This window comes from Callorhinus ursinus, unplaced genomic scaffold, assembly GCF_003265705.2.
Source record: "Callorhinus ursinus isolate GAN/ISIS: 27379988/994484 unplaced genomic scaffold, GSC_fseal_2.0 scaffold7, whole genome shotgun sequence".
Classification (NCBI taxonomy): Eukaryota; Metazoa; Chordata; class Mammalia; order Carnivora; family Otariidae; genus Callorhinus; species Callorhinus ursinus.
Genome location: NW_027397069.1, coordinates 64,881,435 through 64,907,281, shown reverse-complemented (window position 1 = coordinate 64,907,281; position 25,847 = coordinate 64,881,435). Strand labels below are relative to the sequence as shown.

Genomic DNA, 25,847 nt, shown 5'->3' with positions numbered 1-25,847 from the left:
AGGAAGGAAGGAAGGAAGGAAGGAAGAAAGAAAGAAAAAGGGAATTTAGAAAGCCAATGATGAAAAGACCTAGAAACAAGACTGGAGAGAGAGATTTTCAGTTAATCTTTACTATTAGCTGAGGCATTTGGACCGATGGAGTTTTAAGTGAGAGAATAATGTGATAAAAAATATTTTAGGCTGGTTAATCTGATAATGGTGGAATAGACGAAAGCCCAGAGAAGGATAACGTATTAATGTTGACTGACTGAAAGGCGCATTACGCATGACCTCGTTTGCCCGCATTTGCTAGCCCTCGGAGAGCGCCCTTCCCATCAATATCCAAATGAAATAACTCAAGCCCTGGTCCCACGTGACTGCAGACCACCCGTGGCCGCCCCACGGCTTCTGAGTATCTCCATGGAGCACCATGCTCCTGGTGATCGTGGTCATCATGCCCTCTGCTCTGGACGGCCAGTTTGGACTCCTGTTGATCACTCCCTGCTGTCAGTTAATATCATTTGTAGCCACTGCCCTCCAAGCGTAGACACAGCTGCCGCTTTCCTCCTGCCAGTCACCACTAGCACAGGACGGTGCTGACTTGTGAGGTTGACTGTTTCAAGCTGGTGCTCTCTGACCAAAGCGGTCCACCCTTCTAGCTGGCTTTGGTCACTGCTACCTATAACCCCTTCTTTCCTGTCATCAACAACTTTCATTCCACATGTCCTTCTTTCTTCCATTCCATAGTTTATGACATATTTTAAGAAGATTATGAAGTTAAAAAAAGATTTGCAGCCTAGGCTTTTGCTGTGGGCTAACAACCAGAATGCGAGCGAAGAACACATTCATTGGAGGTGGGGAAGCAGTGGAAGAGAGGGAAACATAAGCCTGGATCACAAAGGGGCTTCCAGCTCTGGGTGAGAAGGTCTAAAAAGGAGCAAAGGGTACATTTCCAGAGAATAAGAAACATGGTGATTTGGGAGTGGGGGTAGCTGAGGAAGAAGAGGCTAAGATACTACAATATTGAGTCTCCCAAGATGCTGGCAAAGCCAGAGAGTAAGGAAATTGCTGAGAGGCAGGTGTCAGGTGCCAAGGTTACCCAGAAATGTAAGAGCAGCCCGTCCCTGTGCCAGGGATAGCAGCGGACGAGCTGCGTGAGTAGGAGTCCAGTGTGCACAGAAGAGGGGTTGCGAGTGAAGGGGCTGGATGTGGCAGTGCGAAATTAGGGGACAGAAGACTGTTCCTCATGGTCTGTGAGCTTCCAGAGAATGGGAGAGCACCATCTGAGAGATTTGGAGGAAATACCGAAAAATGGGAATGAAATGGAATCATTTGGAAATCCTGAATTTTGTATCCCTGCTTTTGCCATTTTACTAGCCATGTGACCTAGACAAATTATTTAAGCCCTCAGACATTTTTCCTTGATAAAATTGGAATAATACTGGGGCGCCTGGGTTGGCTCAGTGGGTTAAGCGTCTGCCTTCGGCTCAAGTCATGATCCCGGCTCCCGCTGAGCAGGGAGTCTCCCTCTCCCTCTGCCCCTCCCCTCACTCCTGCTCTCTCTCTCACTCTTTCTCTCTGTCTCTCAAATAAATAAATAAAATCTTTTTAAAAAATTGGAACAATATTGCCTATTTCATAAGATTTTGGAGAAGGCCACGTGTCATAGACGTGTACCTTGGTTAATCCAGGGGAAAATGTGTCAGCAGGGAAAAAGCAGTTATCAGTTAAACTGAAGCAGAAGGAAAGTTCACTGATGTCGGTGAAGTTCTAATTGGGGATGATTATGTGCATGAGGCCTTTGAAATACTAAATTTTTTAAATGTCACGCAGTGTTCAGGTACAGCCTCTGACACTATTTTGCTGTGACTCTGTGTGAGAGACTCTTACCCCCGGATCACTCTGATCCCCGAATCCAGTGACGCCTGGATCTGCAGACCATGGTGCCAGGCATGCCAGAAGGGAATTCTGTTAGACATGGTTGGAATGTCAGTGCTATTTATGGTGCATCGTGTTTATTATTATGTACATTCTTACAAAGCTCAAAGCAATGGGTACTGTTTTTATGAGGGGAAAGAGCAAATAAACATTCTTGAGAGTTCAAGGCTTAGAAATCAAGAAAATGACTGTACTTATATGGGAAGCCTGTGAAGAGGCCTTTTCCATAGACTTTAAAAGAAGCTGGAGGCTGTTCTCCCCAAGGGGAAGATAATGGAGTGCTCGACCTCCACACTGGGTCCTGCTAACCTATGAGAAAAGTGAGCCCCTTCAGATCTCCTTGAGAGGGTCAGAGGACAAAATGAAGAAATTCAACAGCAATAAATGTGGGTTTCCAGTCTGTAGGTACTTTATTCCCCCGTAGTCCACTCACATTTGGACTGAGTTGACTCTTGAGACGATATACAGTCTAGTCAGAGAGGTATGAGACCTTTTAGTTCAGATGCTTCACGGTTACATCCATGGTACATTTCTACTGGAGAAAAACTTGGTTTTCTTTATTTCTTTTAAAAGATTTTATTTGAGAGAGAGAGAGAGAGCACAAGCAGGGGGAGGGAAGGGACAGAGGGAGAGGAAGCAGCAGACTCCCCGCTGAGCAGGGAGCCTGATGTGGGGCTTGATCCCAGGACCCTGGGACCATGACCTGAGCAGAAGGCAGATGCCTAACCGACTGAGCCACCCAGGTGCCCCTTGGTTTTCTTTATAACTGGCAAAATAAGACCAGCATTCATGCCAGCTCTCTATCCCCATCCCCCAGCTCAGTTCCCTGAATAAGGAGTTTCAAGGATGTGTCCCACATGACTGTCCCCAAGGCCCTTCCCAGCATTTCAGGTAATGGCTAAAGATCACAGACACTCTAACCTCAGACTTCTGTTAGTATGTTTAGCATGACAATGTTGTATGGAATGAACCGGTAAACCCCTTTCTCCAAGTTACTACATTTTTGATTTTATGTGTATTGCTCAGCCCACTTTTAATGGCCGAGTGTGAGAAATCTTGCTACTTAGACTCCACGGAAGCTCCACAGGCCCTCCTGACATCACGATAAGATCCCTGGGGAGGATTTCCTTCCTGCTCTCACCGGGCCTGCCCTTCCCAGTTGTCTGGGTGCTCCCAAGATTCTCCACATAGGAGGGGAGCTTACTTGTGTCCTTGGCCATAGGCATCGTTTTTCTCTGACTCTCCTCCCAGATGTTTCCTGCTCTGTCCCTTGACCACAGGAAGGACCTTTCCCTCAACAGTCTACAGGCTCCCATCCTCTGTCACGTCCCGCAATACTACGTATTCACGAAGGGGTTGCTGTTCAGCTTCTGCCCTCCCCTTTCAACAATTTGCCATGAGGTTGTGAGAATCAAATAATGCATATAAATAATTTCACATAGTGCCTAGAACACAGTAAGCTCTCAGCAAATGTTAGTTATTATTTTTAGGCATCTTTACATTTGAATAACAGATTATGCCATGATGTACAATGAGTTTTCGTGCACATTATGTTAAGAAAGCTGGGCATACATTTATTCCTATTTTCAGAGAAGGAGATTTGACCATAAGAAGAGTAAAGTCGGTTGCCCAAATGTACAGAATTTTCCTGCAGCCAAATGGCAGTGACAAATGTCATTGGTTTGATTCAAAGTGACAGATAAACACTATTTATGCAGTGTTTCCTTATAATTTGTGGCAATTTATGAGGTAATGCACACACAATTCCACAATCCTCTGTGGTACCTGAAACATATTTGTCATTTAGCATTTACCATTCACTTTCAGTATATGTCTGTACAGTGGAAGGTGACTGAGAACTATAGTCTTAATTGCATATATTGCTTCAATAAACCACTTAATCTTATTTCTTTAATCTATTTTATTTTAATTGAGATGCAGTTCAGAGCACTGTGCATAGATGGAAGTTCATTCTTTAATACCCGCTGAGAAGACATTCCAACCACTTCTGGTGAACTATTCCAAAGGCTAACCATCCACCTGTCAGCATATCCCTCCTTTGGGAAACCATTGTCTCCTGGGCTTCACTTTAAAACCATTTCTCCCTCTGCTGCTCTTGGTGATATTACAGGACAGCAGGTTCCTCACCTCTTCATAATAACCATTTGTTTATCCTGCCACAGTTAAGAAGGGGCTGTTTCTCCTAATGGATCTTTTCCTTCTGAATTTGGTTTGTGAATTTGACATCACTTCCTTCTGACTCGTGTACCTGTACACAACAAAATTATTCAAAAGTACTAAGCTGATCCCATGTGAATCTGAAGCTCACCTTTATGGAAGTGTTTTCCACTGGAAGTCCTCTATAGAAGCTTATTCTCTAAAACATTCAGGACCACAGATAGGTATAAATATAATAAATAGAAATAATGAACTTAAGATGGGAAGATGACTTCAAGTGTTTTTTATAAACTAGCGTTTTTTTGTTTGTTTGTTTTTTATAAACTGGTATTTTTAAACCATGGGCTGCAAAATGACTCAAGGCTGTTGTTTATAGAATAATGTTTCCTCCCAAATGGGTGGGCTTTAGGCCCTTTACCCCAGCTTCAACTCAAATTTTGTGTTATACTTAAAATTTTGGGGGAAAAAATATAGCTGCTGATTAAAACACAAAGTTTGTAAATTCCTGCCATAGACAGTCCTTAATTGGAAGCCCAGTGTAAAAGCCTCTACATTTTCCTTCAGCAACTGTGATCCCCACAAAAACTTTAGACTTTGCGGGCTAAGTCTAACCTGAAGAATCAGCTTAGATCTTCCTTCTCAGCAACTTCCTAGAACATTGCTTGCTTTTGGAACAGGAAATATGTTTTCCCTGACTTGATATATATCTGCTCATTAATGAGCTTTACCTGGTTTACAGTGTCAAATTTGGACCAGTTAGTGTGCTTTATGCTTCAGAGAATAAGGAAGGTGTTTGCTTTTCAAGTTTTGAAATCATGTTTATTCAAAAACATAAGACTGTACCAGACTTGTTTAGATTAAAGGTTAGAAGTCCTGGGCTGGGATCCTAGACTTTGAGGAAGTTCCTACACAGTCTGGGTCCAGGTGTTTTCTTCCCTTCATTGAGGATACTATCTGCCCTGTTTGGGGGGCCCCCAGTGACTCATACATTTTCTTCTCTGACATTGAACGCCTCCGGGCCACTGAGTGCTGGAAATTCTGTCTCCTCAGTGTCTTTGCTCTGTCTCCCTTTCTCACTGCTTCTCTGCCTTGGGTCAACCCCCCCCCCCACAACTTGTTGTGCACTGCAGTGACCTCCTAGCTGGTCTCTGCCCCAACTCTAGTTGCTTCTCCAAGGCATCGTCCATATTCCTGCCTAACTATTTTTTGTTTCAGATGTGAATCTAATCATGTTATTTCCCCTATATTTTTCAAGATACAGCTCATTTTTTTTCTAATAATAATAGCTACCAGTTACTGAGTGTTTGCTACACACTCAGTGTGGTGGTACACGCTGCATGTGGGTCATCTTCATGAACCTCACAACAAGTTTATGAAATGCAAGTATAATTATTGTCCCTGTTTCCCAAATGAGGCTCTGAGGCTTAGAGAGATTGACTAACTAGCACAAGGTTACATCGCTAGTAAGTGACAGAGGCAAGACACCAAGCTGGACATTCCGATTCCAGAGCACACACCCTTAACCCCTTCCCTAGTGTATTGCCTCCCTGGGTGGCCTGCAGACCCTTCACTGAGCTGCCCCTGCAGACCCTTCACTGAGCTGCCCCTGCTTCCTTTCTAGCACCATTTCACTCCTCGCTCCTTCAAGCTCCGCACCCAATAGACACAGCCCTACTGAACTCCATATCTGAAGGGTTGTATGTCCAAATCTCAGGAGGTCTCAAAAATATTTGTTTCTTAAATAAATGAATAAAAGAATCTATAACACATGATGTTAACTGATGGTTCATACCAATGTCATGATTTAATATTATTATGGTATTACAGGTTATACCACCAATACCCTGGTATTCTTCAGTTGACTTGGGTTTTCTCAACCTTGACCCTATTGACATTTTGGTCTAGATAATTCTTTGTTGTAGGGAGTTGTCCTGTGCATTTGAGGATGTTTATCCACATCAGTAGGTTCTGCTTACTAAAGAGATGATGGTAGCACTCTCGGAGTTGTGACAATCAATAATGTCTCTAGACATTACCAAATATCCCTTGGTGGGGCAAAAACAATTGCGGACCATTAATCTAACCCTTAATTGCTCATTTGCACTGAACTTCTGGGTGAGCCCCTTAGTTTCTCTGGTACTCAGTTTTCTTATCCTTAAAAGTGATAGGGTTTGATACTAATTTATTCTGTAGTCAACATTGTATTAAAAAGTATTCAGATATCGCTGAATGCCAGGTAATATTTTAGATTCCATCCTGAAATGAAAAAAGGACATTAGTGAAAAACTGGTGAAATCTGAATAAAATCTGTAGTTCAGTTAATAGCATTGCACCCAGGTTAATTCCTTAGCTCTGAGAAACGTACCCTGGTTCTATAAGGTATCAACATGAGGGGAGCTGAATGAAGAATAGACGAGAGGGTGACCCATTTTTGAGACATGAATAAAAGCAGAAAGCTGTATTTGTTCCATCATAAATCTAAAAGAAACATTAATAAGCTAAAGGCTTTTATTGTCTTTTACTCATTTCACAGGCTCTCTATTCATATGGACGATGAGCTGCGACATATTGCACAAAATTCTCTTCAGGGTTTACTTGTTGACTTCTCAGACTGGAGAGAAGATGTACTATTTGGCTTTACCAACTTCCTACTTCGGGAAGTCAATGACATGCATCACACACTCCTTGATTCATCCCTGAAGTTACTGCTCCAGCTGCTCACCCAGTGGAAACTGGTCATACAAACTCAAGGAAAAGTCTATGAACAAGCCAACAAGATCAGAAATTCAGAGGTGATTTTCACACTCTTCCCACCAATTTATACTCCCTAATATAGTATATGTGTAAATGAGTTGCAGCTTGGAGAACCTTTGGAGTTCTTACTTCCAGCTACCTAGGAAGTTTCTCCCTGGTGGTGGCCCTTAATTTTTCCAACTTGGGTAAATTGTGACCAAGAAACTCAGGGTTGATATACCATCAGGTTAGATTTGTTATCATTCACCAGGCCATTCAGGGAGTGGAAATTGCTTTTTTCAGTGAATTATGGTTATAAATCTCTAAGAGCAAATGACTGTAAGCATGGATGTAGAGCCGGGTATGGATATGCGTATCGAGCTGGATATGGATATGTATATGTAAAAGTTAGCTGCCCACCAGTTGTTTTTTAATCCTAGCCTACAACACATTGGTTGCATTGTCCAATAGCCACAGAGAAGAAAAATGCAGTCTTATGGTTTCTTTATTCCTTCCACCTCAGTCCTAAATGCAAAAAATGAATGACAACATTTTGAAGAGGAGGTTATGGAGAAGTTGTCAGAGGAGAACAAGGGCGGTGGTGAACTTGACATTGGCAATGAGCAGATGGAGACAGGGCCTGGTGAGGCAAGAGCACAGCTGAGATTCTGAGGAACATGGAGGCTCGGGGGAGTACAACAGCACTGGGGGAACAGCCAGGATCCCCGATCCTAGATCATTCCTGTTTCCCCGTGTTGTACACATGCCAAAGGATGATAGGTAGAAAAACAAGGGTTATGTGAGCTTGTCAAAGGAAAACTGAAATAGATGTGGAATCTGCCCTGTTGTCTGGCTTGCTTTTGCTTTAGAGCTACTTGGTTGTGGCTTGGGAACTTTCAGAACCCACCTCATAAATGTTCACACACCTAGATTAGAATCGAACACAAGAAACTAGTAAGTACATGTGATTAGAAAGTAAATGTTTGAAAATTCAACTGAATGCTCTCCACAAGTCTATAGGGAATCTGAGTCGAAACAAATGAGGCCACCTTGACTCAATTTATAGTGTCATCTCAAATGGTATATGGATGGAAACTGGTTTGTTCTTATTAATATTAACAACCTTTGAAAGTTTTCTCTTATCAGAGATAACAGGTGGTCGGTGGTGTTCCAAAGTAACAATGGATCAAAAGGAAAAAAAGGGATCTATGATCTGTTAGAAATAGTAATGAATTTACAGTCATGTCTGGTTATGAGTCGTTGCAATTTAATATTACGAGATCACATGTACCGAAAGATGCACATATGAGTAGTTTCTTCTTCCTCAGTTGTTATTTTTCTGAATATAGAATGTGTTCTTATTGCCCGACAGCTGATTGCAAATGGCTCCAGCCACAGAATTCAGTCGGAGCGGGGCCCCCACTGCAGCGTGCTTCACGCTGTGGAAGGCTTTGCTTTGGTTTTACTCTGCAGTTTCCAGGTGGCCACACGCAAACTGTCTGTTTTAATACTCAAGGAAATTCGAGCTTTATTTGTTGCCCTGGGTCAGCCTGAGGTATGGATTCTCCTTCTGAATTTTCTAACTCATTTCTTTCTTTTGAAGTTTAGATTAAAACCTGTGAATAATGCATTACGAGTTTATGTGCCTCCATGTCACACATGATGTCAAAAAATATTCATCATGGGTTTTTGATTATGAAAGAACACTCTTGATCTCCAAGAGATATATCATATATTCTGAGAGCAGTAGAAAAGACCATTCCTGATTCACTAAGAGGTTGTCCTTGGTTAAGCAGTGAAGAATTTTAAGATTAAGTCATAGATCATTTTCCTTCATAATGTTCAGCATACGTCAAATTAAGAAGACATTATTACGTTTCTATTAGAGAATGAACTTGAAAAAATAATGAGTTCCATTTTAAATGATCAGGGTATCAAACAGTCTGGCTAACTAAAATTTGTTTGATTTCAGTAATCTTAAAATTACAAGAAAATATGTCCTCTTGAGACAGGAGAAGTAAGCCAATTATTAAGCATGATGGGCCAGCTAATGTCTGCGCTTGGTCAAGGGCTGTCTGCCCTTGTTCAGATGTTAAGGCTCATCACCTGCCAGCACAAGTGACCGAACCATAAGTTGCATAAGTTGATGAAAGAAGGACCAGCTTGTTATGTCACATACTTCAGAAAGATGCTACTTTCCATTTTCCTGTTTTAAATCCCTGAACATGGTTTTCCGATCCACTAAATGGTCATTGTCTTTACCAATATTTTCAAATTCATCACAATCCTTTCTGTTCACTTTTCTTCAGATGGCTTGGTGATATATTTTAGGACATCTGTGGTATCTGGTAAATGGATGTCCAAGACATGCTGTATTTTGGTAAACCTGCATTAAATCTCTAACTCTGATAGGAATGATAATCATTACCATGGATGTGTCCAGCATCGTGCTGTGTGCTACACATAGTTTCTCACTTAACCTTCACAATAACCTAAAAATTAGTAGTATTTTACCCACTGTACAGATACTGAGGCTGAGGTTTAGGGAGATTAAATACCTTAACCAAAAGTCAACAGGGAGGACATGACACAGCCAGAATTGAAAGTCAGAGGCCCATGTTCTTTTTAAAGTATAGTTGACCGTAATTGTTATATTTGTTTCAAGTATAAAACCCATGCTCTCAATTTCTATTCCAAGACTGTGTTAAGGACATTTCTCATATGTTGCTCTCTTCTACCAGCCACAACTTTGTTTTCGTATATTTTTTTTATTGAGGTGTCATTGAACTACAAGATTATATTAGTTTCGGGTGTACAACATAATGAACCTATATTTGTTTACACTGTGAAATGATCCCCACCATAAGTCCAGTTAACATCCATCACCATACAGTTACAGAATTGTTTTCTTGTGATGAGAACTTTTAAGATCTCTCTTAGCACCTTTCACATATGTAACACGGTATTATCACCTATAGTCACCATGTTGTACATTATATCCCCATGACTTACTTATTTTGTAGCTGGAAGTTTTTACCTTTTGACTCCCTTCACACATTTCACCCACCGCACAACCACCAATCTGTTCTCTGTATCTATGAGCTTGTGTGTTTTTTTCCCAGCCACAATTGTTTTGTAACCATTCTCATTCATACATGAATAATGGTATTCCAAGACTTTCCTGTAAGGCTTCTAAGGTAAATGATTTTATAATTCTGAGCTTCTCTATAATAAAGGGTGGCAAACATACACATATCCATATATGGATACACACACACACAAACACCCACCCACACACACACACACACATATATATGTAATATGTGTACTATTTGTGTAGAAGAATTTTCCATAAGATGCTCTCTCCCATACTCTGCAGTTTGCTTCTTTTACCAAATAGCTGTACACAACAAAGATACCACAGAGTGTGTGGTCAGTCTCGAGTGCACTTTCTTTGGAACTAAAATTCAGTCGCAGTCAACAATTTATCAGTTATTTTAGCAGATGAGTGACAAGCAAGTAGCCTTTTAGTGGTCTGGCAAGGCATATTCTTGTGGGGTTTCCATCCCTAAAATTTCATGACAACATGAACACTCTGCTGGATGATGGAAGGCACCGGTGTTTAGGGCCTGTGTACATGTGCAACTTATTGAAATTCAAGTCTGTGTCTTTTCAGTACAATGTGAAGTTGGAGCTCTAACCATCTTCCACTGAAACTTGAAAGATTAAACTCAGAATCACAGGGAATTTTATCTACTACCTTTCACCATCTTGGCACTCACTTTTCTGTGACAAAACCCTTATCACCATCTTGCAAGCTGTTCTGCTTCGTGTACCGAACAAATGCAGTGGGGTGGGTGGGAAGGATTCTTTTTCCCATGGAGAGTAATTGCTCACCCTTTGTACAGGATGATGACAGGCCTATGATTGATGTCATGGATCAGCTAAGTTCGTCCATTCTCGAAAGTTTCATTCATGTAGCAGTTTCAGATTCGGTAAGTACACATCTGATCCTGATTCCTAATTGTTCTCAAGTGTAAGCTCTGGACCTGTCTGAAAAAGAGAGACAAAGAAAAATGATGTGGAAGAATTCTGGGGTTTCATGTCAGATAATAAACTGACACAACAGTACTTGTGAAAACAAGACAAGGTTTTCAGATACTAGCTTAGGAAACGTTCAGATAAAGTTCAAACAAAATTTGAGACTTAGGAGTATAGATATTTTACAAACAGCAAGTTCAAGAAGAATTGCTCAAGATTCTTTAACTCTTTATTTATCATGCTCATATCATGCTCAACACCATTATGTAACTTATACATGATGCTTTAGACAGTTTACAGTGTGCTTTCATATTTATTATCTTTTTTGACCCTCCTAGGAACTGAAACTAAAAATATTAAGGGGCGGGGCCATAGTCACACAGAGAAATGTTAGGGCCCGGACTTAACCTTAGTTGGACTCCGAATCTCGGATGCTTTTATCTGTCAGTCGAATACGTTCTCCCTTTTTAAAGAGCATATTGGCAACTTTTAATTTCCTGAACAAATTGAAGGGAACTTGATACTGATATTAATTATCTGATTTTTTAAAAAATCAGTCTAGTACGGGAAGAGGACCTGGATTAATTCCAGGTCACTAGCTAAAAAGAGGCAGTGCAGATCGGGGACCGTTCACAGCATCCACACTGCTGATGCCCCTTGTATCTTCTTGTCAAATAACTATAAATGAATACAGATATATCTGACAAGTAGCTATAAATGAATACAAAGCCTTTTCGTGGTCTCTCTCTGAGACTGAGCACAGATCCCTACCTTTAGTGGCCCTGTTCTGGCTTATGGTTGTAGTGCTAATGATCATTCCTCAAACTATTAAGCTGGGCAGGGCAGACTTTCACAGTGATATTGCATAACCCTCCTTCTTTTAGAAATTCAGTTTGGGTTAACATGGAATGGAGGAGTCGAGTTTAATTGTCTTATAGCCATATCTTATTTGCCTGCAGATTATATTCATGTGATTTTGTTCTGTTTATCAGGATCAAAATCTTGAGCCAGGGGTTACTAGATCCACAGTACAGCACTTAGGACAATACACAGAAAAGGGAGAAGTGGAATGTGCCTGCCTTGTGCCCGGTGTTTCTACATTCCTTATCTCACTTAGTTCACCTGAAGATTAGGTGAGATTAACATTATGATTCCCAAGTCATAAATTAATATCTCCCAGACAGAGACTCTGGGATGGTCAGTACTCTTCCCAGGTCACAAGCTTTGGGTGGAGCCTGTGTTGGAATCTCCTCTCAGGTTCTGAAGCTCAGGCTGTGCCCCCCCTAGAGACCATTAACCACTGAGATCACTAGTGACGCACCCGTACCCAGGGGAACCTGTAAACCCGATAGATAATAAGGATCATTTTAACTGCCCGACAGTCATAAAGGTAATTGTCTCTCACTGCTGAATTATTTGAAACTTGGTCTTCCCTAAACTTTGATATTCTGGACTTAAAAGAGAATGACACATACAAACTTATATGAGGTATAGATCAAAAATGTTTTAGAATGTAGTATTGTTTTGGCTTGATAACACAGGACAAGAATAAGTAGGTCCCTTACCTCAAAGATCATCTGTGAAATGCCCTTCATAAAAGGGATTGCATTTTGCCATCTTCCTAAGTCAAAGGGAAGGTAGTTTAGTCCAAGTAAAGGTAAACAAGATTATGGCTTTTAAAAGCCCGGGATACTGGTTACAGGGATAAAAACACATTGATGAATCTCAGAAGGTAATAATAGCTTTTAAAGAATTTTAAACGGCAAATCCAGGGTCGAGTTTAATTTAACTAAGGCCATATATTTTTCAACAAATATTTAATGAGCAGCTTCGGTGTCCTAATGCACAGTGCTGTGTGACGTTAAAACTGTACGAAATAGGACCTGTGTCCCTAAACTCTGCCCTTCAGCTGCTTGCAGCCCAGCATAGGACACAGCAGTGGCTATAAACTGACACCCTAAGTGGTAGGTGTGGGAAGGGTGTTTCAGATTCAAAGCCTGGCCCATTGCAGAGGTGGTCAGGAAAAGCAGTGTGGACAAAGGGGCTTTTAGGCTGAGCCCCAATGAGGACATGTAATTTACCGTTGAGCATTGATTCATTGCCTACTTCTTGCACCTGCAGGCAACATTACCGCTGACCCACAGTGTGGATCTGCAGTGGTTGGTGGAGTGGAACGCAGTCCTGGTCAACAGCCATTATGACGTGAAGAGCCCTTCCCATGTCTGGATATTCGCTCAGTCAGTCAAAGACCCCTGGGTTCTCTGCCTCTTCAGCTTCCTGCGGCAGGAGAACCTGCCCAAACACTGCCCCACAGCCCTCAGCTATGCCTGGCCATACGCCTTCACTCGGCTCCAGTCCGTCATGCCCCTGGTAGACCCAAAGTAAGGGAATTGTATGTCTTCCTTGGTGTTGTTGATCATTTGCCCTCTTACATTCTCCTTTTATCTAACAGATTGGCATATTATAATCCTCTCTAGTTTCTGTGTTTCCTAATACAGACTCCTAAACATGGAGTAAAAACTGGCCAAAAGTTCTTTTTTTTTTTTTTCTTGTCCAGAGTTAGTTTTTTCTTTTCCTTAATCATCCCTATGACTGACTGTCTGGGTGTAGACTGTCCGACCCTTACTGGTGAAAACAGTCTTCAAGTTCTATTCAGCTTCCCATCCAGTAGAGACCAGTAGAGACATTCCCTGTCCAGATTGTTCTGAACAGCATAGACAAGCCTTGACAGACAGTTGTTCAACTCTATTTGAGCCCTTCCTAGGATCTTTATTTAAGAAGTGATATTTAAAGTCCAGAACTTACTTTCACTCCTGTTTTCACATCCATATTTCTAGTAGCCCAATTAATGCCAAGAAAACCAGCACTGCCGGCAGCGGAGACAATTATGTTACCTTGTGGAGAAATTACCTTATTCTTTGTTTTGGAGTTGCAAAACCCAGTATCATGAGCCCGGGACACTTAAGAGCGTCCACGCCAGAAATCCTGGCCACCACCCCCGATGGCACCGTGAGCTACGATAACAAGGTGACATGACATGCTTCAGAAGAATTACTCTGTAAGGTTTCTTTTTAGCTTGTTTGTCTAGAGTTCACAGTGCACATTGCACTGTGCCTGCCATCTGGAGTCTGTGGGATCAGATTTTCATCCTACACGTTTCTAAATTCCATTGAGCGTTGATGTGCATAACTTATTATTCCTCCCTGACAAGTGGAGAACTGAAGAGAAAGAGAAGTTAAGAAACTTGCTTCAGACCATAGAGTGACTTATATTTATTAGCACCCTGAGGTCTGGTTCCTGCCCTATAGACCACGTTTCTCTTGCTCTTCGCCGAGTATTTGCCCTTAAACCATGCCTTGATTAAATGATCTTGTTAAGAATGGTTTTGTTGACTTAATTGTTTTTTTTTTTAAAGAAGACTGTTATGATAAAAATATTCTTTAGAATTTGTGTCCCAGGTGAAAAATGCATTCATTGTGCTGTTTTGAAATTGATGTCTGTCTGTGGTTTTTTTTTTTTTTTCTTTCTTTCTTTCTGAAATGATGGCAGTGCTTTGGGATGTGGTGTAGTACTTTGAAACTGTTATAATGGAATCATCATTTGATTAAAGGAAGCATCAGTTACCGTGTTACCTCTTTTTCACTTTTAATCAACTTGTTTCAGGCCATAGGCACCCCATCGGTGGGAGTTCTGTTAAAGCAATTGGTGCCTTTGATGAGACTAGAGGGCATTGAGATCACAGAATCCTTAGTTTTAGGATTCGGAAGAACAAATTCCCTTGTTTTCAGGTACGGTCATCTCAATGAGGTCTTCTAAATTCATTCCTGCTGCTGCTGTCATTAATTTTAGTTCCTGTTTTTAACTTGAGTTTGAGTTTGTGTTTGCGTGTTGGCATGTGCCTGGGGAGTTTATAGGCTTTGCGCCATTTCCTTTGTGTCCGCGTGGCTTGACGTGCATAGAGCAAGCACCCTCGTGATTGCCTTCGCTTGTCCCCTGTGGTCCTTGCAGCTTTGATTTGACGTCTCAGATTTTATCTCATGTGCGCAAGCTTCTTCTAGAGAACCATAAGTGAAGATGATTCAGTGTCCGTCGCCAGTGAGCCAGACTGTTCAGAGGCTTTGCTGTCAGAACAATGAGGTCTGCTCATTGGCCATTTATAAATGCAACAGGCTCTCACAGTTTAAGCGTTGACAGAACTCTTTCAGGAGTATTCTGTTACACTAGCCCATCTCTTTAGAAGGTGCTTTAGCTGCCTTAATAGAACCATCAGGTCTCACTTTCTGGATTCCTTACTCATTTCACACCTTTAATCAAATAACCATTCCAATCTGAGGCAGTGTCAAAGCCTTTTGAAAGAGCCATCATAAATTCTTAGCTCGGGCTGCCTCTGGTGACTTCAGCAAATCAATGAGCGCCTATAAGCACAATTAAAATCCTGACTTTTTTTACATAGATAGAAAGGGAAGGCTCCAAGCATCTGCGAGAAACCCTATTTGAGAAAGAAAAATTAATGAGACATTTTAGAGGCCACTGAAAAAAAATCTGTTACATTATTCACATATACAGTCAGATTTTATTCTTAAAAAAAGTAATTGTCAGTTCTGATACTTGAGTGACAGTTAACCAGTGTTTTACTCCTTACTACTTAAGTAGTTAAGACAAAGAATCATGTAGAAATACTACAGGAAAATAAGAAAAACAATTCCTGGAATTACCTAACATTCTTTCCCAAAGAGCCTAAGAACCTAACATTCTTTGCCAGGGACATGTGCTATTGTACATCTTACCCCCTTAATATTCCTCAGGGTGGGTAAGATTATATAATTTATTAGCCATGTGGGTCTGGAAAACATAATGTCTCTGGGCCTCAGTTCCCTCACCTGTAAAATTGTTACAATAAATAAAAATAAAATGTATCTAATAAAAAAGAAAAATTATTATAATTATAGACTCAATCTTACAGAGTGAGAGGATTAAATGTAAAAATGTATAAAAAAATAAAAAATAAAAAATGTATGTAGTAAATAGTCAGCAAATGGTTGCTATTGGAGGAGATCATTAATACTATTTCCATTTCTTTGATGAAGAAATGCTGGCATCTGTGTTAGAGAAATCTGAAATGGAATGCAGGTTTTCTGTCTCTTGGCACAGAATGCCATAAAGTTTACCTTCCTAACTTTGGATTTCCCTGGAGGATGATGTCTAATAGCACAAAACATCCAGCCAGAATATTGCAAGGTACTCAGGCATAGAGTAGGCTATAGACAAAATACTTGGCAGCAGGCTAGAGCTCATAATTTTGTTGTCTTGACATAGCAGTTCATAAATTATTTCCCAAAGAAGACAAATAATTAGATTTGTGGATATAAAGCTGAGAACTGGAGAAAATGGGAACAGGTGAAAGATGATAGATAGATAGATAGATAGATAGATAGATAGATAGATGATCAAACTTATTTTTTACTTCACTAGAGAAAAGGTTTTGATGAAAACCTCATTATTATAATACTTGCCATAATTTGCATTTATCCTATAGCTCAAATAAGGGGTTTCTCTTTGAACCTCCAAAAACACTTGATTTTAAAATCAACTGTCAGTTCCCTGAGCATAGATCCCAAAAGTAGTGCCATGACAACTGCCCCCGTCTCTTTTGCTCTAGACTGAAAATGTCTTCTGTGAGGGACTCGATTTTGTTTACCTTTATCCCCACTGCCTGTAATAAAGTGTTTTGATTTTAAGAGTCACTTACAACATATTGTTTGTTTTAGCCATTTAGAGAGGACTCCATAGAGGACTCCAGAACAGGAAATCAAAATCAAGTCAACAAATATGTATTGAGCCAAAATTATATACGTAACACTGGGATGAAAACCAGTAATACAAAGCTTAGGCCAATACCTAGTTCCAGTTCACCATGTGACTGAGAAACAGAAAGACCAGGGGGCATTTTGAGGTCAGAAGCAAAGTAAGAAAAGCACATGACTTAGGATTGAATGATATATTTGGTGACAAACTTGGTGTCAATAATAATGAATTTCAAATGTTGACCTTTTTCCTCCATAGAGAATTGGTAGAAGAACTTCATCCGTTAATGAAAGAAGCTCTGGAACGAAGACCAGAGGTAAGATTTTTAATTTAAATACTTCATGCCTCAGTTTATTTGGATAATAGTATAAATTTAGATACTTAATGGTTCCCCCTAAAAAAAAAAACAAACACCCAGAATGCTTTTAACAGTGAATCTTAATATTTTAACTTTTGTTATTTTTATTATTGCTCAGTATTTGAGTATTTAGTATAATACAGTTCCTATTTTAAAAGATTTTCTTCTAAACTCATGAAGGCAAAACAACCTAGATAGTCCTATGTATGTAAAACTATTACGTTCTTTTGCAGGAGGTTTGAGTTGATTGAATCTTGGGTTTTAGCTGGTTTACTTATTCTTTACAAGGAGTTGGATGGTCAAGAATATTATTTGTTTCATCTGGCGTAGGAAGCGTTTTCCTCAACATTATCTTCCCTGGCGTGAACTCTGGAAAGGACAAACTTATAATGTATCAGGATAAAAAATAAAGAATACTTCCCATCTAGCAGATAAAGATAGAAGAAGAGGCAGAATTTTACTAGTGCAACTTACATGACCAGAACTGGTGGGATTCTTTGTGTCCACTGTCCCTTTCTGTGTTTCAGTGACTCCGTCTTTCAGTAGTTGCTGGAAGCATCTAGGAAATGAGGCTGGTTAGTTCTCAACATTGCCACCTTGTAAATATTTATTGACCCACTTAGGATATGTTTCTTTTAGAGCCCGTAATAGCAAGCATTTTCTCTAAGGATTTGGAAGAAAGAGAAATACCCTCGTCTTTTATGTTTAGGAAATTGAAAATAGCTAGATGATGCTTTTCTTTAATACAGTTTCCCAAAGCAAAGTTATTATTGTTTTGCCCACGTGCATAAATGTATTACCTCTTTCTACACAGAATAAAAAACGCCGAGAACGGCGGGACTTGTTAAGGCTACAACTACTTCGAATTTTTGAGCTTCTGGCTGATGCAGGTGTCATAAGTGACAGGTAGGGTGAAAATTCGAATGAGTTCATCTCGCCTCACCACTTTTTGTCTCTCTTTCTTCCTTTCTTTTTTTTTTTTTAAATGTGTTACCTTTAACTTTTACTCAGAAAAGTCCAAAAAAGCTTGTTGTTGTTTTTTCATATTTATTTACACTGCCTGTGGGTCAAGAACAAATTTAGTGTGCGAGTTCTGACAGTGAATCTTATTTTCCATTAAGCATTTACTACTCTGACATAAAGACTAATCATCTGAAAGCTTAATTTTTTTTTTTTTTAATTCCAGCACAAATGGAGCCTTAGAACGGGATACTTTAGCCCTTGGAGCTTTGTTCTTAGAATATGTGGATCTGACCCGCATGCTCCTAGAAGCTGAAAATGACAAAGAAGTAGAAATTCTTAAAGATATCCGGGCACATTTTAGTGCGATGGTCGCCAACTTGATTCAGTGTGTACCAGGTACAGCGATGCATCACTGTGAAGTCCCTTCGTGCTTGAAAAACCCTTTGTGTTCCTCACTGCTGTGCTTTCCTCTTTCATCCTACGGGCCTGTGTGCAGGTCTAGGATGGGGTCCTTCATTTATTTTGCATTTATTTTGAACTACTTGGGAATACACATGGGAACAGATTGTGGTAATTCAGCACAGAGTTGGAAAGGCAAAAGGAGTTAAATTTGGCTTTGTGCTTATCCCATTATTTCTCTTCTTTGTTTGGGTTCCCATCTGAAAAATGAATCTATGCAATTTCCAGAGGAAGGAAGTAATTCAGGGAGAACATTCACAGAAGCTTCATTTCTTCCTTCTCATTGTGCTCGTCTGCGAACATGTGATACAGCTCCACAGTATTCCTCCTCTTGACTCTCCAAGCAACCCGTTCTATAGAATTCTATACAGCTTAGCAAATTATATTATTGAGAGGTTTTTTTTTTCCATAGAGCAAATGGGTATGAAACCTTTTCATCTAATAAAAGTGTAGAGAATAAAAATAGCTGGCCAATGTGGTATAAAAATTACTATATATAAAAATGTTGACATAATTACAAAAGGTCACAGTTCAACTGGTTCTCCTTTTTCCATTATTTTGATGTTGCAAAACCTTCTTCTTACCAGTCCTCCTCCTCTGGAGGACCCTAAGTTAAGATTTGAGTGGACTTCTTCAGTTAGAGTGTGTTTGTTTCAAATGGAGGTCTATACATTATATTTCCCAGTACTTTCAAAGACGGGCGGCAGCAGTCGAAAGGACGTTTGCTCTGTGAGAAGCAGCTGAGCAGGAGGTGTTGCAGCCTTCCTCGATGTTGGTTAAAAAGCAGTGTCTGCCAGTCCACTTTTTCTTTCTGCTTCCCACTCTGGACAAGGCGTCACTGACTGCAGCATGAGGAGAGGACTCTACACTTAAGAGAGAAAATTAGGCTTGCCTTCTTAAATGCTCATTTCATTACCTAAAGAAAACTCGAGTTAGGAAATAAAATTACTCCTTTTCTCAAAATCTAAGAATCATGTATAATAGTGACCTAAACTGTATTCACTATACGTTTCAGTCTAGGAGACTCTTAACTCTGTGTTTTCTCTCTAGTTCACCACCGAAGATTTCTGTTTCCCCAGCAAAGCCTGAGGCATCATCTTTTCATCTTATTTAGCCAGTGGGCAGGACCCTTCAGCATTATGTTCACCCCTCTGGATCGCTACAGTGATAGAAATCATCAGATTACAAGATACCAGTATTGTGCATTAAAGGTAGGGCAACTTTGTCTCGAGGAATAACTTTTGTCAGACTGTCTCTCCTTAAATTAACAACCTTTCCTTAAACTGACAGCCATGCCTTAAATAAGGTTAAAGTAACTAATATTATATGATAAAATATATGTGCACATGCAACAAACACACACACCCAGAAATGCATAAGCTGATTTTTTAAAATTCCAAAACATATGCACGTCAACGTAGACAGATAGTTGTGTATAAATATGTACATAGTCCAGCTGGGCTCTCAGTTTCAAAATACAAAACTTTTCCCAGCTCTCACTTTCATCTATGAGATGAAAACCATGAGAACCACCTGGTTTTGCTTATTTACCCTGTAAGTAGCTGCCTTGTCGGTTAGCTTTACAAACTGCAAGATCTCTATGTTACCTCAAATGCAGAATCCACCAAGAGCCACATTCCCTTTTTAGTCTCCTATTGTAGAAGACTCCCCCAAATAAATTTCCACACTAATAAGGCTGTTCAAAAATTTCACAAGCATGATTCCTTACAGCCTAATGACCTTTAGAAAACTGTGTATTGGCTCTGTCAAATATACTGGAAGTTTGCTGACTCTCCAGTTGACTCTTGCCTCAATGAAGCTGATTTAAACCATGGCCCTCATAGTCATGGCGACCTACTAATTACAAAGTGAATCAAGATCGCCCCTTCTCTTGCATTCCCTTGCTTGCTCTCCTCCTCCAAGTAACTAAAGTTTATATTCCTAATTTTTTTCTTTGATTAAGAATCATAATTATTTACTTCCATATTTTCCATGGTTTGTCAATTTAGTACATTAGTCAAATATTTGTCACCAAAGCAAAACTTGAAAAGCTGTATTTACCTTATAAAGCAGAACTTATTCACTTAAAATCACTGAAGGTCAGTTTTAAATACTGTGAAATGGTCATTTCATTGTGAGTATCTTACTCTTTCATTGTAAAGATTTGTTATCATAAAATTTTATGTCCATGAAGTTAAATTTATGGCTTTTAATTCTTATTTAAAAATCCAAAATTGGGCCTCTGGTCCTTTTTATTTAACCTAGTAAGGAATACTTTACTATCTTGTGAAAATAACTGCTTTAGAAGACCCTCATCATTTACAAATGTGGTAGTTATGTTTTAGGGAGTCGCTTGTGTGTTATTAGATCATTGCCGATTTCATTCCATGTTGGATTGTTTCGTTATCAGGCAATGTCAGCGGTGTTGTGCTGTGGCCCTGTGTTCGACAACGTGGGCCTTTCCCCGGATGGCTACCTGTACAAGTGGCTTGACAACATTCTGGCTTGTCAAGATTTACGAGTAAGTATTAGCCAAAAATACATTGTATTTGTTTGTTTGTTTGTTTTGTGTGTGTATGTGTGTGTGTGTGCGCGCACACGCACACGCAACACAGAGACCTATACTTCTGTGGCTGATGTTGAAGGTCATTCTGTGAACAATGCTCATGCACTGTAGTAACCCAATCAAGGCCGATCACCCTAGACAGAATGACCTTCAACATCAGCCACAGAAGTATAGGTCTCTGTGTTGCACACATTACACTGTGATGCATCAGGATAAAAAAACACAACATATTTACCAAAGTTGACCATCAGCTAGGTCCAAAAGCAAGTCTCCATGAAGATCAGATGATTGAAATGACACAGACTATTTTCTCTACTCACAGTGACAATAGGCTAGTAATCAATAAGAAGAAGATAATTAAGAAACACTCTTCCAGATAACTAGTGAGTCAAAGAACAAATAACAATAGAAACTGAAAATTATTTTTTACCTGAAGAATAACAAAATACTACATACTAAACTTGTGGGCTATAAGTAAAGCCTTGCTTAGAATGAAATGTATAGCCTTGATTATATATATTAGAAAGAAAAAAGGCTGATCATCAATGCCCTAAAGCATCCATCTCAAGAAGTTATAAAAAGAATAGCTTATCAAACTGAAAAAAAAGTATAATGAAGGAAATAATAGAGATGAAAGGAGAAATTAATGAAAAAGAAAAAAATTAATAGAGATGATAATTTAAGTCAAAAGTTGAAATTTGTTAAGACTAATATAATTAATTCATGGCAAGTCTGATCAAGAAAGAGAAAAAACACGTGTCATCAACATCAGAAATATAAAGGGGACATCCCTACAAATGGTAGATATTAAAAAGAAAAGAGAACATATGAACATATTTGTACCAATAAACCTGAAAATTTAGGTCAAATGGACAAATTCCTAAAAAAAACACAACCCAAAAAGGAAAGAAAAGCTGAATAGTCTTAGAAGTATAAAGGAATTTTATCTGTAATTAAAAGTCTTCCTACAAGGAAAACTTTAGGACCAGATGGCCTTACTGATGAGTTTAACATTTGAGGAACAAATTACATCAATTTTATACAAAATCCATAAAGAGAAAACAGCTCAAGAAGAAATACATCCCAACATATTTTATGAGACCAGCATAACATTATTACTAACACCTGCCAAGGATTTAATGGGAAAAAAATTAAAAGACAATTTTATTCAGGAGCATAGATACAAAAATGTAAATAAAATATAAGGAAATTTAATTTGATGATATATAAAAATGATTCATCATGATCAAGTTGGCATTATGCAAGAACTTCAAGATTTATTTAATGTTCAAATAGCCATCAGTTCTTAGTATGTTAATTATATTAATAGAGCCTCAAGAAGAAAATATATGAGCATCTCAATAGATGCAGAAAAAGTATTTAATGAAATTCTACATTTATTTATGAGAGAAACCCCTAATAAAACTAAGAATAAAAAAGAACTCTTAGTTTGATAAAGGGTGTTTAAAAAAAAAACCCTATTATAAACATCATACTTAATGGTGAATATTGAAAGTATTCTCTGAGATTGGAATGACCAAAGATGCTTGCTTTCACCGCTTCTATCAACATTATACTGAAGATCCTAGTCAATGCATTGGGAAAGAAAAAATAAGATATCAGGAGTGAAAAAGAAGAAATTAAATTATAGATATAAATGTGAAAGCTAAAAAAAACTGAAGTTTCTAGAAAATAATACAAGAATACAGGAGGAAATCTTAATCCCTGGGGTCTAAGTAAGGTTTCTTAAACGGGATGCAAAAATTACTAATTGTAAAAAAAGACCAGTGTGGTTTCTTAAACGGGATGCAAAAATTACTAATTGTAAAAAAAGACCAGTTAATAACTTCCTCCAAAAGACACCATTAAGAGTGTGAACAGGCTAGCTACAGAGTGAAAGATGTTCGCAAGATAAAACCAGCACTTCTTATCTAGAGTATATCAAGGATCCCTTCAGATAAATAAGAGAGACATTCATAGAAAAATGAGCAAGTGACTTAAACAAGCAATTTACAAAAGAGGTTATTTTAATAGCCAATAAACATAAAAAACTGTTCTCAAGCTCATGAGTAATCAGAGAGATGCAGACTCACCACAGGAGATATTACCTCAAATCCACCAGAATGGTGAAGATTAAAAAGATGGACAATGTCAATGAAGAAATAGAGCAACAGGAACTCTCATAGAAGTCTACAGAGAGTAGAAATCGGAATAACCACCTTGGAAAACTGGCATTGTCTACTAAGGTTGAACATAGGACACCCTACGACCCAACAACTGTACTCAGGTATATATTTCATAAAATATATATCCAATATGTACAACGTAAGACACGTACAAAATTGTTCAAAGCAGTATTATGAAGTCAAAAGCTGTAAACACCCGACGTTGATCAGTATAGAATGAACACATTGTGAAATAATCATATATCAGAATACAACAGTGACAATGAATGAATGTGGTTGACTCTCAAACATGAGTTGTATGAAAGAAAACAGACACAAAATTATAATCTATATAATTCCATTGCAGAGGGTTCAAAACAGCCCAAACTAACCAATGGTGGTAGAAGTCAGGATAGTGGTTCCTTTGGAAAAGGAGAGACAGACTAGTGATAGGACAGTGCATAAGACTGGCTTCAATGGTGCTGGTAATGTGGTGTGTACGTCTGGTGTTCACACTGGTGTGTTCAGTTACAGTAACTCATCATTTACTTGTGAATTATATGCTATGTATCTTACACTCTAAAATAAGGTTTCTAAAGCTCAATAAAAACTTGCTGATTTTCTTTCAAGTCAAACTAACTTCTTAATGAAATGTTATTTTTAAGTCCTTTGTAGTAGTATCATTAGCTTTTATCTGCTGCTAATTACTTAAGCCTGTGGGGAACTAGGCTGATGATGTTTGGCCATCCAACTAGAATATTGCTCCCATCTTAGTCCACACCCTATTGTTTAAAAAAAAAAAAAAAAAAAGCCAGAATGTTTCCTTCTCCACCTGGTCGCAACTGGCAAGAGAAGGAAACAGAAGGAGACAGGAAAATGTTACTCTCTGAAGGGAATATGGCCTCCAGGCACCAGGCTTCTCCTGGACAAATGTGACCATCCAGTATTTGACAGTAGCTTCAGGAACGGTCAATAAAGGATCCATTAATTCTATCTGGTATGATGATCAATTCACATGAGAGTATGTGATTAAGAAGAGCTTATAGGAACTACATTTCTTTTTAAAACATTGCCAGCTAAGTTTAGTAATCAAGCCCCATAAATATATTCTGATTTTTTTTCCTCAAAAGACTTACACGCATAAAGGCCATCCTTTGTATACTTAATTTTTAACAAGATACATGTACTGTTCAAAAATATTTTAAATGCAATAAGGAAACATTGCCAACAAAGTCTTTATTACCTTTTCAGAATTAAAATTCAAGAATAAGTGAACCCTATACATGACACATTTACAGAGTCTGATTTAGTTTATACATACATTTCAATTTTCAGTTGCAACTTTGCATCCTCTTAAAGAAGAATATGTGGAATAAACATTAAGGTGAAGGGACACCTGGATAACTCAGTCAGTAGGGGGCACAACTCTTGATCTTGGGTTTTGTGAGTTCGAGCCCCATGTGGGGTGTGGAGATGACTTAAAAATAAAATCTTTAAAAAAATTGAGATGAATACTCTGTCTCCACTTTCAATTTTCCCAGTTTATGTTGGCTAAGCATGATTTTGTGTCTTTCCCTGGAATAACTTTTCATTAAACATGAATAATTGCTTTTCTCCATGTATTCAGGTTCATCAACTTGGCTGTGAAGTCGTCATCTTGCTATTGGAACTTAATCCCGACCAAATTAATCTTTTTAATTGGGCAATTGACCGATGCTACACAGGTTCCTACCAGCTCGCATCTGGCTGCTTCAAAGCCATAGCAACTGTGTGTGGAAGCAGGTATGAATTCTTGTAAGTGAAAGGTTTTTAAGTGGCAAGTACAATGAAAGTTGCTCTTCATGATATGAATGTGTGAGGGCTGACTGTTTTGCAATTATCTGAGCAGAGTGAATTCTAAAGAAATACACAATGGCCAATATTTCCCCAGCAGATAGACCACTCCCTATAAGTCTGCAGCTACAATGATTTTTCTCATTTTCCTGAAGAATGATTTGTCCTTATAGCATCCTTCTTATTAATTGCCCGGAAGTTCACAGGAACAAATACGAGCAGGATTTGAAAATGATAAAGAAGGTACATTAAAGGAATTAAAGGAGTTTCTAGAAATGTTTGTGACAGGTGTGAACTGTAAGCCCTTTAGCCATCCTGAGACCAAACTAAACCCAGGAAGCAACCTAAGAATGTTACATCGCTCTATTTAAAAAAAAAAAAAAAAAAAAAGTAATGGGCACCTGGGCGGCTCAGTCGGTTAAACATCTGCCTTGGGCTCAGGTCATGATCCCAGGGTCCTGGGATTGAGCCCTGCATTGGACTTCCTGTTCAGTAGGAAGTCTGCTTCTCCCGCTGCCCTTCCCCTGATGCTCGTGCTCTCTCTCTATTTCTCTCTCTCTCTCTTAGACTCAAATAAAATCTTTAAAAAAAAAAAAAGATCAAAGGGGCTCCCTGGGTAGCTCAGTTGGTTAAGCGTCTAACTCTTGATCTCAGCTCACGTCTTGATCTCAGGGTTGTGAGTTCAAGCCCTGCATTGGGCTCCACCACTGGGTATGGGTCCTATTTAAAAAAAAAAAAAAATTTTTTTTTAAATTACATCTCTCTTGCCCAAAACTTCAGAAAGGAAGAAAAGAAAATGTGACACCCTGGGTTCCATAGATCACACTTA

At 39.0% G+C, this 25,847-nt stretch overlaps 1 protein-coding gene across 4 annotated transcripts in view; it reads left to right on the top strand.

Annotated features, from left to right (window-relative positions):
- FRY (FRY microtubule binding protein) overlaps positions 1-25,847 on the top strand; it is a 447,132-nt gene that overhangs the window by 322,147 nt on the left and 99,138 nt on the right. For all 4 annotated transcript variants that reach the window (XM_073894719.1, XM_073894717.1, XM_025875084.2 and 1 more), the window contains 12 exons: positions 6,629-6,887; positions 8,201-8,383; positions 10,737-10,823; positions 12,991-13,250; positions 13,707-13,896; positions 14,533-14,657; positions 16,933-16,990; positions 17,847-17,938; positions 18,219-18,391; positions 19,505-19,665; positions 20,865-20,975; positions 24,813-24,967. In XM_073894719.1, the coding sequence (XP_073750820.1) occupies positions 6,629-6,887; positions 8,201-8,383; positions 10,737-10,823; positions 12,991-13,250; positions 13,707-13,896; positions 14,533-14,657; positions 16,933-16,990; positions 17,847-17,938; positions 18,219-18,391; positions 19,505-19,665; positions 20,865-20,975; positions 24,813-24,967 (1,854 nt within the window). The remainder of the gene's footprint in view (positions 1-6,628; positions 6,888-8,200; positions 8,384-10,736; positions 10,824-12,990; positions 13,251-13,706; positions 13,897-14,532; positions 14,658-16,932; positions 16,991-17,846; positions 17,939-18,218; positions 18,392-19,504; positions 19,666-20,864; positions 20,976-24,812; positions 24,968-25,847) is intronic.